The sequence below is a fragment of the Schistosoma mansoni genome, chromosome 1, assembly GCF_000237925.1.
Source record: "Schistosoma mansoni strain Puerto Rico chromosome 1, complete genome".
Lineage (NCBI taxonomy): Eukaryota > Metazoa > Platyhelminthes > Trematoda > Strigeidida > Schistosomatidae > Schistosoma > Schistosoma mansoni.
This window is the reverse complement of record NC_031495.1, coordinates 335,606-350,324: the sequence shown is the minus strand read 5'-3', so window position 1 is coordinate 350,324 and position 14,719 is coordinate 335,606. Positions and strand designations below refer to the sequence as shown.

General features: G+C 40.2%; 1 protein-coding gene across 1 annotated transcript in view; it reads right to left on the bottom strand.

Annotated features, from left to right (window-relative positions):
• Nucleotides 1-8,554: 8,554 nt before the first annotated feature.
• The window catches only part of Smp_160470 (putative tbc1 domain family member 2 (prostate antigen recognized and indentified by serex) (paris-1)), a gene marked incomplete at both ends in the record, with an annotated part of 82,182 nt that continues 76,017 nt past the window's right edge, over nt 8,555-14,719 (bottom strand). Inside the window, one exon of the mRNA XM_018792899.1 lies at nt 8,555-8,649. Within this exon, the coding sequence (XP_018647465.1) occupies nt 8,555-8,649 (95 nt within the window). The remainder of the gene's footprint in view (nt 8,650-14,719) is intronic.

The following is a 14,719-nucleotide window of genomic DNA, read 5'->3' as shown; positions in this document are numbered from 1 at the left end:
GGAGTTCCATAATAGGACGAAAGGGCTGTCCAGTGCTTCCAGGTTTTCCATGGTGGTCTAGCTTCAATTGACTCAAGTTTGCAAATTAACTATTGACAATATGGTTCACATATTTTAATGAGATATCCTGTAATTTTGGGCCTAAATACATTCGATTATCCCCACTCATCTTTTTGTTCACTACAATAGTACTTCATCAAATATTACCCTACTGCTTTACTGGTATTATAATGCATTATTAGAATAAAAATCTACAGAAATATTCGATATATAAAGGGGAAAAATTTAAAATTAGCATACAATGAGAATAATGTACTTACATACATCCAATATGTATTAAAATAATACACAATAGAATATTATGATTAGCCACACAATATCAAACTTTCTTTTGGGGGAACAATAAAAATTGAAGCATTTCTCACATTTTTCAATGATTGAACAAAGTTTTGAGACATGTAAAATCTGAAGAAGAAAAAAATGATTCTTTTTATTGGAAGAAAGTATTATAAATTCAATATGTCAGATATCGAAGACCAAAAAAACACATTACGCCGAGAAATGGAGACAGATGTGAGAAGAATGAACGAAAATTGGATAGAACTAGAAAGGAAGGCCCATGACAGAGTGGGTTGGAGAATGCTGGTCGGCGGCCTATGCTCCATTGGGAGTAACAGGTGTAAGTAAGTAAGTAACATCAGATATCATTAAGAAAACTGTAAGTTATATCTGCTTTGTAGACCCTAATCGCATGTTATTTACTTAGTTAGGCCAAAAATATGAGAGAGCATTCGAATTTTCAACATAATGAGTAGGTAATTAAAGTTAATTAAACCATAGGATCTCAACATTAGAAACAAGCAAATCCAAGAATATGAGTAAGTATTGGACTACTAAATAGTGAAATTTGTTTCCACAGAAGGTAGGATACACCTTTCGAAATCATTGTATTGTAGTTGTTAAGTACTTATTAGGAAGTTTTTTTCAACAGAACATCATGAAAATTAGATACATGTCTACTCTATTAGAATGAATACAGAAAGTATTTTCAGTTTGTTGGTTTTTATATTTGACAGCTTCTAACTGGTAAGCAACAATGTGTTAAGATGAGACAAATGACGAAATCTGGAGGTTAATTTTAACAGATCAGTATTTACATTTTTAGCATGGATTAATTAGACATTCAGTTATAAGGTTTTTGTATTCTCCTTATTGCAAACTTTGGCTATACAATCAGTGTTTTTGATTTAAAATATAGAAGTTACGTCGAGCTTTCTTTGGTGTTTCAGTATGGCACGAACAAAGCAAACAACTCGCAAATCGACGGGGGGTAAAGCACTTCGTAAGCAGCTGGCCATCAAGGCTTCGCGCAAAAGCGCACCGGGGGCGTGAAGAAGCCACACAGATACAGACCCGGGACCGTTGCCCTCTGAGAAATCCGTCGTTACCAGAAGAGTACCGAACTTGATTCGTAAACTACCATTCCAGTGTTTGGTCCGAAAAATCGCCCAAGACTTCAAAACCGATCTACGATTCTGAATGGGACTAGAAGACAGAATCCTAAGTGGACCAATAAGCACTAACATATCAGTATTACTGGTTCAAACAGCAAATAACCCAGGGTCATGTCATAAATATGCATAAACCTAACATCTGTATATTAAATGGTCAAATAACCAACGATATCTCAATTTATAGGACATTAGAAATCCTATCATTATTAATAAATATGACACATGAAAGAGTAATTGTACTTCTATAAGGAAAAAACAAAATGTGTGATTAGTTATGGGGGTTATGTAAGTTACTACAAACGATAGTGATAACAATCATAGTTGCCCCCAAATGCCCTGTTACGGTCGAGAGTGGGGAGAGTCAGCTCTCCCTCTCCAAATGCTCTCATATGGCCACGCGTATACAACCTCTGCCAGGGAAGTCCTACTCACTGCCTTCTCGCACCAGGGTTTTGTTTACGAAATTGAGAGGACGAAAAGCGAATTTCCGGCGCTTCAACCGGATTGGTGGATATGGAGAGTCCACCTAGGGGAGTTGGAAAACCCTGATTCCAAACCAATGATGCACATGGGCTCCAGTATCCTGAACGAACAAATGGCATGTGAACCAATCGTTGGTCACCGGCTACCATGGGACTGCATCTCCTCACGATACTCCACTGCTTTGTGGATCAGATCTTTAGGTCAAAGGCTCCGGGTGTGGTCCTCTAAAAAAAACCACCTGCTTCAGTTTGGGCATCTGGGCATTATCACAGCCCCCACACAAATCAAATGAGATTTGTGCGGCACATATATACAACTGGTGCCCCTTTGTACTAATATTTATGTGTTCAAATAAAATAAAATAAAGATAACCATAAGAGCATTACAATAATAGTAATAATAGCGTGAGGGAGAAGTTTTATTTTTTGTTTGATATAAAAAGCTTAACGAATCTTATGGTAATTGCATTCCATATAATTAGATGTCTTTTGACAAGTAAAATATTCTCAGTCGATGAATATTTCTACTTACAACATACACAAACGATTGAATTGAAGAATGACTAGGTTATTTTTCCACTCTAATGAATTCATTATATGATAAACCATAAACGGTTAAATAATCAAGACACTTTAACATGAACATACATACAAGACTAAGAATAGGAACTTGAATCAATGAAGTTTTATGATTTTTATGCGTTACAAATACAAAATTGATTTTATCTTCATCGGTTTTTTGCTGTTGTAGATATTTGAATAAAATTGTAATGGTTCACATGGTAAACATGATAATCTACACCATTTGCTAAATAAATACTTCCATGCTTTCTATGATGACTAATTGAATATAGATTTCTATAAAATTAATGATTATTTAATGTGAATAGAACAGTAGTGTAATATATTTAAACCACTCAAGTACTGGAAAGATAATTTATCTAAGTTTAGAATGCTGGTGAGCGGCCTATGCTCCTCGACGAGGGGTAACAGGCGTAAGTAAGTAAGTAAGTAAGAACACAACAAAGAATAACTACGACTTTTGACAGAAACGAGTGCAGACTCTTTAGATTTGAAGAAGGAGATTGATTATGAATACAGTGGTCTTGAGTGCTGTTAGAGGTATGAGGGCAGTTATCACTTCCCGGTTGCCCACATCGTGGAAGGGTTCTTCTAGAGGTACCTGAAAAGGAAATTGGGTTAGAAGTGTTCTTAATGACCTGAGAGCGTGACCGCAGTGCCCAAGGGACAACTGCTTGAGGCCGGTCACGCACGGCCTTTTTGTGGGGGATTTTTGGAGTGTTAGCTCCGTTCTTCAAAGGACCTTACCGCCGGAGACGGAAATCCGTGGGATAAGGCGAGGTAGGCATTTTTAGGGTCGACCTTTTCTAACCCCACCCCTCCTTGTGGGAAGGCAGCATCGCTGTCATGCTGGTTGTCTGAAGGAAACACCTTACTGCTGTCACACCTCTGTACAGTCGGCAGTACGACTTCGCCTTCGGACCTTGGAATTGCTGTTTTTAGTCTTACCGCTCTTCAACCGACCTGCCTGGCATGGTAGGACCTTGAGGAACGATTGTTCCAGTCAGTATAGCTCGATTGGTTCATCACGATAGGCAAGCCCGACCACCACGTCAAGGTAGCAGCAGCCTGGTCCTACGTTGTGACTGACTGACTTTAGATTTGACCATCAATACATCGGATGATAACTAGATTACTCAATTCGATTGACTTCATATAACAGTTTTTAACTGGGATTAATCTTGACATGGATCAAATAGTGAACATATACTTATTATCTTCTAATCGAATAAACCTTAACAAATAACTTAACTAAATAATAACCGATTGACTATTGACAATTTTGCATAAAGCAACCACAAAACCTGTGCTTTTTTGTATGGTTTAAATTGATGATCAGTGGACTTGACAGATTAGTCTGATCATCTTTAGTGTTCACTAATATGTTCTTCCACTACTTACTGTACAACGTCAAAGTAAGCAGTGTTTTTGTATGAGCACTAGGTGGTTTCACCATAGATAAATAACATTTAGCAGGTGGTGATCTTGTGCTTGTGTATCGATTTTCAAATCTTTGGTTTAAAGAACTGTGAAATACTGCACTGTATTCTCTCCACTGTACAAAGTGAGTAGAGAATAAAATTTTATTATTTAAATATAGAATGGTATGGTTTTATATTTAGAAAAAGGTCTAAAAATGGATGTATCCTCATTGTTGATGTTGGTTTCAAGTTTAAGTTACCCAAGGCTCCTAAACATAAATTACAATCATTGCAAAAGCTATGACCAGGACAATCTCAGCTGCCAACGTGAAGAATAGAGGTCTCAACATGTAATCAGGATAATAATTTTACAAGGTTATGAACCAGAGATTACATACTGGGATTGTTAACAATTTCTGTACATAAAATTCGGAACTAGGGCAGAAGGGTTGCTAGAAGTATGAGAAGGAAATCTATGACAGGACAAAGGAAAGGGTTGGTGAGAAAAAAACAGTAGTGATGAGCAACATGTGCGAAATCTGTTTTTCAACTACTTACACCATAAGACGATATTTCTTCTTGAGAAGTGTGAAAAAGTAACTGCACTAGTATCTAATATGTCTGAAAGCGTGACCACAAAGACTAAACGATAACTTTTTGAAATCGACCGCAAATGTAATTGGCTTGGTTATTCCTTACCGTTGGCAGTTGAGATCAGTGGGGGAAGATGAAAAGTGATCCAATAAGACAGAATTCTAAGAATTGTTATGTGCGCGATTCGGTACGTATATTTACTAAGTTTTCAGTGATTTTCTATGTTGGGGTTATTAGCAGAATAACGCTATTCTGTTAAAGTGGGACGTAAACCTGAAGTCTAATGGATTATTAAACTCAGAACGGTGATAATTCTCAAGAAAATATTTAACACTGCTATCACCACGAATGCTCAAAGTGTGACTGCGTTCCCACCCACAATTAGTTGTCTATAAACTCACTGATCTTTCACTGAGGTATCAAGTAAGATAAAGAAAGTGGTAAATAGCGATTATAACACTCGGGTTTTAATCAGTAGATTGCGATATACAGATCCTATCCCAGTCAATCAATCATGAGCAAGGTGTCATAACATACGAGTACAGATAGGCACAGTCATCGAGACAAATCCCAGATTAGTAGTAGTGGTAGTGGTAAGAGTATCAGTAATAGTAGACCAGGCGTAGAAAAACGAAAGCATGAGGAGATTCAACTACTAACTTTATGAGGGAAGACAAAAAGTTTGGGTCATCTCGTCCAAAGTACGTAGCCATTGGTCTCGATGATCACGTGGACCCCAGCTACAGTCTACACCTGTTAACACAGCTAAGTCCAATTACCAACGACTTCATGGACTAGTGTCACGTCTTGCTTTGGTCGCCCATAAATTTCTTCTGGACTTCTCATACACTAAACAACTTCGCCCGTCGAGGTAGGTGGTTGGAATTACGTAAGGTAAATCTTAATCACCTCAGTTGATGAAGATACACAACCAGATCAACCGATTTGTCAACTTTAGCTAGTACTCTGTGTCCAATCTCACTAATACTCACTCGCTGGAGCCAAAAAATATCTTCCACTCTTAGAATTATTAATTTATTCATTCAAACACAAACACTGGTACAAAGTAGCACCAAGTAGATATGCGCCACAATCATTCGATTTGTGTGAGGGCTGGGATACTCACCGGGTGACCAAACCGAAACAGGTGGTTTTCTTAGGGGGTCACGATCCAAGCCTTTGACCTAAAGGTTTAATTCACAAGGCAGTAGAACAACGTAAGGAGATGCAGTCGAATGGTAGCCGATGACCAACAATTGGTTCATACGCCATTTGTTCCTTCAAGATCGTGGAGCCCATGTGCACCATTGGTTTGGAATACAATACAATACAGCTACAACATAGGACCAGGCACATATATGCATCGGTCCAAGTTGCCATACCTCGTTAGCACAACAAGATGAACACCAAATTAATAGTAGTTAATTATTGATGGTGATGTATAAAAGAAAGATTGTATATAAGGATATAGTGTAGGAAGGAGGAAAGTTATGAAGCAATTTTAATCTCAAGGTGTAAGGGAAGATAAAAAGTGTATACACCGACGCTATTGTGGTCGATTCTGAGCCATGTCACCTAGAGTCATCAACCATCGGTTACGGTAGTCACGTGGACCGCAACCAAGTAGTCTGCATCTGCTAACATGGCTCAGACTAGAAGTTAGTGACTTCAAACACTGATGCCACGTTTTGGTTTGGCCGCCCCTAGCTTTCTTCTAACCATCTCCTACACTAGTCAGCATAGCGCGTCGTGGTAATCGGTGTTCAGGCATATGTAACGCATGGCCCAACCATCTCAATCAATGAAGATTCATCACCTCATCAACTGATTTACTATCATTCCCTAGTACCCTGTATCTAACCTCATTATTACTAACCCGATGGTCCGAGCAGATGCGAGCAATATTTCTAAGGCATATGTGGTCAAATACTAGTAACTTACGAGTATTCTCTACTATTAATGACCACGGTTCGTAGCCGTAAAGTGGAACACAGCGAACTGCTATGCAGTATACTCGTCCCTTATTTCATAGACGGATATCTCGTCTTCGCCATAGGCGACATAAGTTGGTAAGAAGCCGAACGAGCTTTAGATATTCGCGAAATTGAGCAACCGTCAACCATTGTCTTCAGTGAGTTAATATCTCACAACAGATCTGGTTGAAATCCACTGGTCACTGCTTCTCACTAGAACTCCAGGAAATATCTCTTGAAGCCAGTCACTAGTGATCATATGATTATTACTAGACTGATAGGTCCTGGGTTTGAATCTCGCGAGGCGGGATCGTGGATGCGCTTTGCTGAGGAGTCCCACGCTAAGACGAAACGGCCGTCCAGTGCTTTCAGGTTTTTCATGGTGGTCTAGCTTCAATTGACTCATGATTTTAACTATAAAACATAATTTAATCGTTATATTAGGTTTTCGATCGATAAAAACAAGTCTTTCGGTGCGTTAAAAAGCTCTTATTTGAATGGAAAGCGACAGTGTATAACCTCAAATGAATTAAAATACAACGAAAGATTTCAACGAACACGTCGAATTTCCTTTTTGCCTACTTTGGTTTTGATAACGGGACTAAACCCCGAAAACATATAAAAGTATTAGATTAGAGCCAAGCATATGAAATAGTGAATAATGATCATTAAAATTTCTAACCTTAAACTAACCTACAGCTTGTAAAAAAGATAGTGTCTGACGTAAAGAACGAATAAAGGTCAATCTAAGATATAAAACTGGGAGAACGTTAACGAACGGAAATTATAAGAAACATGAATGCGGGTTGGCAGCACATGACAGCTGTAAAACCTAAGATTATGGACAGGTTGATCGAAAGTAATTGAATACAAAACCAATTTAAAGTCGCACCACTCTCAAACCTGATTTGTTTGAAATAATAAAGATGAAACTACAAACTTCTGATACTACAGAATTTGTGATACTACTATTAGATACGTGGTATATGTAACGCTCGAGCAAGAATAAAATGTGCCACTGTCGTATAATCATCCTGACTACCTACAGGTATTAAAGTTCAAACGCGTTAAAAAAATCCAATGATTTAAGATTTACCATCCACAGGTAGTGTATGGTTAACCATGAAACAATTTGCTGAACGGATTACATGAATGGTTCAATATTTTCAACTTATCTTTCGTATCTAGCATCGTAAATAACAAATATAGACAAGATTATGGTTCACGGACAAGCCAATCAAACTAGAGATAATGATTTCTGGCTTTTTGTCAGAAACTCATTCATTTAAATGGTTAAGCAGCGTTTTGACACCATCGTTGATGTTAGTTCGTGATGGAAACCCTAACTCAAACTCCTAGTCGTATGTCTTGCCTTTTAACCCTAATTCTAAATTCTCACCCATCAATAATCCTCTTTTGATTCTAGTGAGTTGCTGAGGTCACTTTGACGTCGCACTCACGTTGCCCATGAATTATAATCTCACCATCACATCTTACAGAATATCTGAATAAAAATCACGGTAGCGAAAACGTTTTACTGAATGAAACCAGTTTGTATATATATTATTCTGAATTAAAAAGTGATGTGACATACGGCGTTGAAACATAACGGACAAGAACGTAGTAATAATCCACATATAAGCACGACAATATAACGCTCCAGTTTTTTCAAAATATCTACTCTAAAGGACAAGGTGAAAGATTAGAATTTGACGTAGTAAAAGTACAATTGACTCCTATAGTTTATAGTTAGATTAATCAATGGTGAATCCTTCGAACAATCCATAAGTGAATAGTTCTGTGTATATGTTTGACTTGTATTTTTTCAGAGTTATATGAAATTGAGGATTCTACATCACCAGAATAGCATACGTTATGATTTTAGCCATAACTAACGCCATTACTATCACCCTCTAACAAATCACCTCGATTTCACCAACAATTTTACTAGAAAATCATATTGAGGCAAGGTTAGGAATGCCAGTCAATTACGTTTTTCTTGAGGTACTCAAATCTCCACGTTCAGACACGATGTCTGAAGTGTTTTGATCATAAGCACTGTTAATATCGATTCCATTATCGCCTTAGATGGATTGAATTCATCAATGTTCTCAAACATTTCCTTAAATACCTAATGGCCTATGAAGATATTACGTTCAATAGGCTTATAAATCTCCTGTAATCTAAAAATTTTTAACATGTGTGAGGTTGACAAGTCACTTGTTTGCTCAGAGTACTGCTTACCCCAGAAATAGTCCTTTGCGATAAAGCCAGCCACCATCTCTACAGTAATACCATCCTACCTCATGGTTACCGACAGATGAGTATTTCTATAGTCTGACAAAACATCTACAAAGTCATCGAAGTCCTTCGTTTTGCGGCAATCTGTTCAATATAGCTCCACTAATAGCACTGTAGTGACCTACTTTTGTGAAGAGAACGCGATTAATAATGGTGGAAACATTTTTTATTATAACCAAATGTACCAGTGATTGTTTAACTGTACCTGTTTGTCCAAGTGTACAAAAAATACTTTCTTCCTTTGCTTGTGACATTGGAGGAACTCGCATATATTCGATAGTTCCGCTTGTAGAATTTGGCACGATCTCGTTATTCTGTTGATCCCACGAGATCGCCAACAAATATATCTTATTGCATCCGTCAACTGCCTTCTGGTTTTTGGCTTACGAAGGGATTAAACTCAAAACCTGATACGTAATCCTCCTGTAGTGGTAACATAGTCAATCGCGACTCGACTCCAACTACAACATTAAGATACCACCAGTATTGTAGTTTGACAACTCTTTACCAGTAGCAACTGCTATAATCGAATCTTCCCCCACTCGGTTAAAATCAGAAGTCAGAAGCGAAGAGGTTGAAAGATATATTTGATGCGTTATCGATATATCGAGAGGCGGTTGATCTAATCTGGCTAGTGAACGTAGGAAATGTTTCCCACGTTGAGCTGCAACGTGATCTGGAGCGGATGCATGACCGAACGCCTTCAGTTAAACTAGTCCACTAAAACTAATGTGGTCAGCATACAATGTCAAACACTTAATGAGCTGTTGATTTTGGGGAATTATTTACAGCTACAGCACTCCCCCCAGTGAGGTAGTGATGACCCTACGACTTGGCCAGCCAGAAGTTTAAACCCAACGAGTTTGTCGTTGATCATGAAGTACAACATAGTAATGAGGAAACAAGTTACAATGAAAAATTCGGTTCCTTGTGAACTTCATCGTCCTTTTCCAGCCGTCCTGGAAAAGAAAACAAATAGTACATGTGAGTGCATGTCGAAATACACTCGTACTTGCGTAAGGACACAAGGTGAGCGGAAAAAAAAAGGTAAATAAACTAATACGCTTGTGACAGCGTGAAAGCGATTGAAAAAAATTGAAGACGTTGCGTCGATAATGTTTTGGTAGGATTGAACGATCCCTACCTGTATATGTGTCACATAGTAAGGTTTCCTTACCTGTTCCCACCTATTTAATACGCAGTTTTAGAGTTGTTTACGATAACTCGTGCTGAAAATCAGTGTCTTGTTTTTGAAGCTGGGAGAGTTTAAGAAGGTCAATTCCTTGGAAACTGTTCATGGAAATTATACGAGACAAGGCGTCTGCAACTACATTATTTGCTCCAGAAATGTGTTGTATATCTGAAGTAAACTGCGAAATGTAGTCCAGGTGTCGAGACTCACGAGGTGAGTGCTTATCTGAGGACGAGCTTAAAGAGAAGGTAAGAGGATTATGATCGGTAAAATGTGTGAATTCTCTTCCTTCGATGGAATGTTGGAAACAACGTACAGCACAATACATAGCTGGGAGTTCCCCACCGAACGTGCTGTATCTAGATTCAGCGTCTAGCAACCGTCTCGAGAAAAATGTCAAAGGTTGCCAATAGTGGTCAACCCATTGTTGTAAGACTCCTTCGATTGCTGAGTCGGATGCGTCTACGGCCATACTAATGGGTGCTTGAGTGTCCTAATGTGCTAGCAGGGTTGCCTTGGCGATGAGTTCCTTAATTGTGGAGAATGCTTTTCGCTCAGTGTCGTCTAGATCAATTGATTTCACATTTCCACGGAGTTGATCGGTTGACGGTTTCATAAGGGACGCGCATTTCGGTATGAACCGTTTGTAGAAACTTACAAGACCGTTAAGAGTGCGCAACTGCCTAATCGTGGTCGGTTCTGGGTAATCCAGAATTGCCGCCACTTTACTTCTAGGAGGTCGGGTGCCTTGAGCATCAATAGTATGTCCTAGGAGGTCTAAGGAGTTTGTTCCAATTTGGCATTTCTGAATGTTTACGGCAATGCCATGCCTTTGAAGTCGTTCGTAAACAAGGTCCAGATGCTAGAGATGGGATTCTCTGTCCGGACTTGCTATCAAGCAGTCATCAACATACGCATGTATGAATTTGAGACCTCGGAAAACGTCATCTATGAACCTTTGGAAGGTTCGAGCAGCATTCCTTAGGCCGGAAGGCATTCGCAAAAATTCATAGAGGCCGAAGGGAGTGATGATAGCGGTTTTCGCAATATCGTCAGTAGCCATAGGAAATTGGTTATAAGTTTTAACCAAGTCAATTTTCTAAAAGACAGTTGTACCCTTCGAGGTAGCTGTCCGTCTATTAAAATTCGTTTGCGTGTGCCAAAATGAGTTGATTGTGGTATTGTAGCAGGTATATACCAATGATTGGCATAGAAACATCTGCGACCACGAAAATCCAGTGGATGGGTTTGCGTAAACCCACGTTAAGGTAGACGTACCTTTTAGTAAACGTGACAATCGGTTTTCCGTTTGCCGCCTGTAAGCTTAAAACAAACTCGTGAGGCCTGTCGTTAGAATTCGCAGGAACGCGAAACGTTCCACTAAGTTACAATATAATCACCAAGTAAATTATTATTATTTTTTCGCATGACGAAAGTATTCGACGCTTCTCAATCGTTTTTCTTCAAGACCTTTGAGGCAGAGATCACCACCAACCCTAACGGAGTTATGAATGGCTAACGAAAGGAATCCAGTGAATTCAAACTTCCGAGGTTATCGATAGTGCCATCACGAAGAAAACACTGACAACAAACTATAAGCGGAAATGGATGGTGGCTAGCAGTGTGGGAAGTTTCCTTGTATTATCTTCAGTCAAGGTTTATACCAAAACACTCTGAGAAGATATTCAGGGCATTTTTCTGTTACACTGAACAATAAGGTCCCTCAAGCTGCGTTGCGACACTTCGAGATGCGTTCAACCAAGAAACTACATACCTGCATATTAGGTCAAAGACTTATGTCCGTACGCCTGGATATCCTGGAATATAACCTAGAGTCTATAGTTTATTGAATTCCTCAAGAAGACTGAGCTTTATGACATGTCTCTACACGGTATTTCCTCCAGTACCCATCACTCTTCTTAGTAGGACATCTTCAACCATCTTACATCTATCAACTTGTCCCACTAACCATGAGATATGAGTAGTAAAGTCGTCAGCCACAAGCACTAAATCCTCTTCCATAAAGTTTCCATGTTTCCGAGGCGAACTTTGTCTCATTTGCAGTAACAGGACATTTTTTCACCTACCGACTGCGGTGGGTATTAGCTAAACAGTTTTTATGTTTTCATTATTCCGAATATGTTTTCGTGACATTACACTCTTCCAACAACCCATCATTATCACTCAGTACTAACAGGGACTTAAGTGTGGGGGCTAAGTCATCACTTTGTTGCCGTTTCACAGGAACAGTGGGGCTGTTGTCCAAAATCACTTCTATTCCACGAAACTAAACAGCTTAGCTATTGTAAATGACGTCGAGTCTTGATGGACTATGATCCCCATTACAATGAGATTACGCGTTCAGAAACGACTTGGTCCCTTTGATAACTAGCAAACCAGAAGACTGTGATTGGTCCGGACAGAGTATATTTATTGGTGATCTCGTGGTATCGAAAGAATATCGAGACGTGCCAACGAATACAGGCAAAAAGGATAGAGCGTAACAGAGTTCAAATCAACAAGATGGAGAGCGGAACGAGAAGTGAGTTTGATACAGTTAAACAAGTACAGTAAAACAATCGCTGGAACAAATGGTTACATTAATAATAATCGTTTCTTCTATTCAAATCGTGTTCTCGTCAAGACAAACCGGTCAGTACAGGAGCCCCCGCTAGAAAGGGTTTACACTTTCGATACGTAGCGGTCTCCTTCATGTGACTGATCGCCAGACGTGCGATTGCAGGACGAAGACGTTAGCAGCACAGGAAGCGATCGTTGATCCTCGACTTGCCACCGAAAGTCTTTTACATAGAACGGTACCGGGAGAAATGTACTGTATTTTTCACTTGTGTTAGCGTGCTATACCACAATGGTTTGTATCCAGAATCTGAAAATTGAGCTCGTGGGGGTCCGGACCAGGAATGCTGCAGACGTAGGACGAAACCATATTGAGCCAAGAAACCAGGTGCGGCCACAATAGCTACAGTGGGGACCGAATGATTGCCATACATATTTGGAGCCAGAAAGATCGACTGAGTGCGTTGACTAGAGCGTGGGTGATCAGGCTAGCTTTCCCCGAGGTTGACTGAAGTCGACGATACCAATAGGGCGATGGTCGAAGGCGTAGGCTCGGGATTAAAAAAAAATAAAAAAGAGAAAAAGTGAAGCATGCGTGTAGTATAGGGGTAGGGTCCTACACTGTATCCGCAGTTGGTTGTGAGGCTAGTTGCGAAAGCGTACGGGTAAGCGTACCCGGCGACCGGAACGTGAGACGGTAGTCTCGTTCGAACCTAGTGAGCCTGCAATCTCATCCGAAGTCAAGGGCGGCGTGGTCTGCTGATCTGGACGTGAAACTGAAGTCTCGTCCGTAGACGGGGCAGATGACACGTGCTTTTGACTGGTACGTGAGAATGAGGTCTCTGATGCATCTAGCGTGGGATCCAAAGTAGATGCAGAGATCCCGCTGGAAGATTTGATGAGTCTAGAATTGAGTCTCGGCTTATCGGGTAGGGCACTGTCGTCCATGTGTGCTGGCTTGAGACGATCAATGTTGACTATCTCGACACGGCCATGTCGATCAACCTTGAAAGTCTTTTCGTGACGGGAAATCACGCGAAAAGGTGTTTCGTAAGGCTGTTTCAAAGGTTTGCGTGCCTAACCTACTAGTATGATAACATTGAACAGGTAGATAACTCCCAAGGGAGAGCGACCTGTTGATGTTGTATACGAGGCAGTGTTCGCAAAAATGCAGACAGTTGCTGGACGTAGTCTGATTCGCCGAACTTATTGCTGCTCCGTTGTGTGAAAAATTCCCCAGGCAGACGCACTGTCGTGCCGTAAACAAGTTCAGCGGCGGAACATTGAATATCTACCTTTAAGCTCGTTCCGATACCCAAGAGGACGAGCGGTAAGGTTTCGTACCAATTGTCGTTATCGTGTGCTCGAAGAGCACTTTTAAGTTGGCGATGAAACCGTTCAACTAAACCATTTGATGCTGGGTGGTAGGCGGTAGTGCGTATGCGTTCCGTACCAAGCAGCCGTGTTGGCGAGGAGAATAATGCGGACTGAAATTGTTGTCCTTGATCAGTCGTGATAGTAGAGGGACAACCGTACAGAGCTATTCATCGTTCTACGAAACAGTGAACAACTGTCTCCGCCGTAATAGACGTGATGGGAATAGCTTTGTGGCTTCTTGTGAAACGATCAATGCACATGAGAATGTGATCATAGCCGTGCGATGGTGGCAATAATCCTACAGTGTCTATATGAACGTGATCGAAGTGAGCATCAGGGATTGCGAAAGTGCCAATGGGTGCGGATGCGTGCCTGTGCACTTTTGATCGTTGACATTGTAAGCATTGCTTTACCCACATACGGACATCTTTATTCATGGACAACCAGACGTATCATGCAGCGATGAGGCGTAGTGTGGCTGCAATACCTGAGTGAAACAGACCATGGTTCAGCTCGCCCTGGACGTGATAAAGGTCTGTCATGAACTGAGAGATATAGTCCAAATGTCTGCACTCTCGTGGTGAGTGGCGGTCAGACTTGATATATGCACTCTCTGTTCTAATAAACAGTCTTCCTCATTCCTATCTCGACTTCATTTCCTTCATTCGAACCTACCCCACCTTGATAAATATCACAACTCATTGTT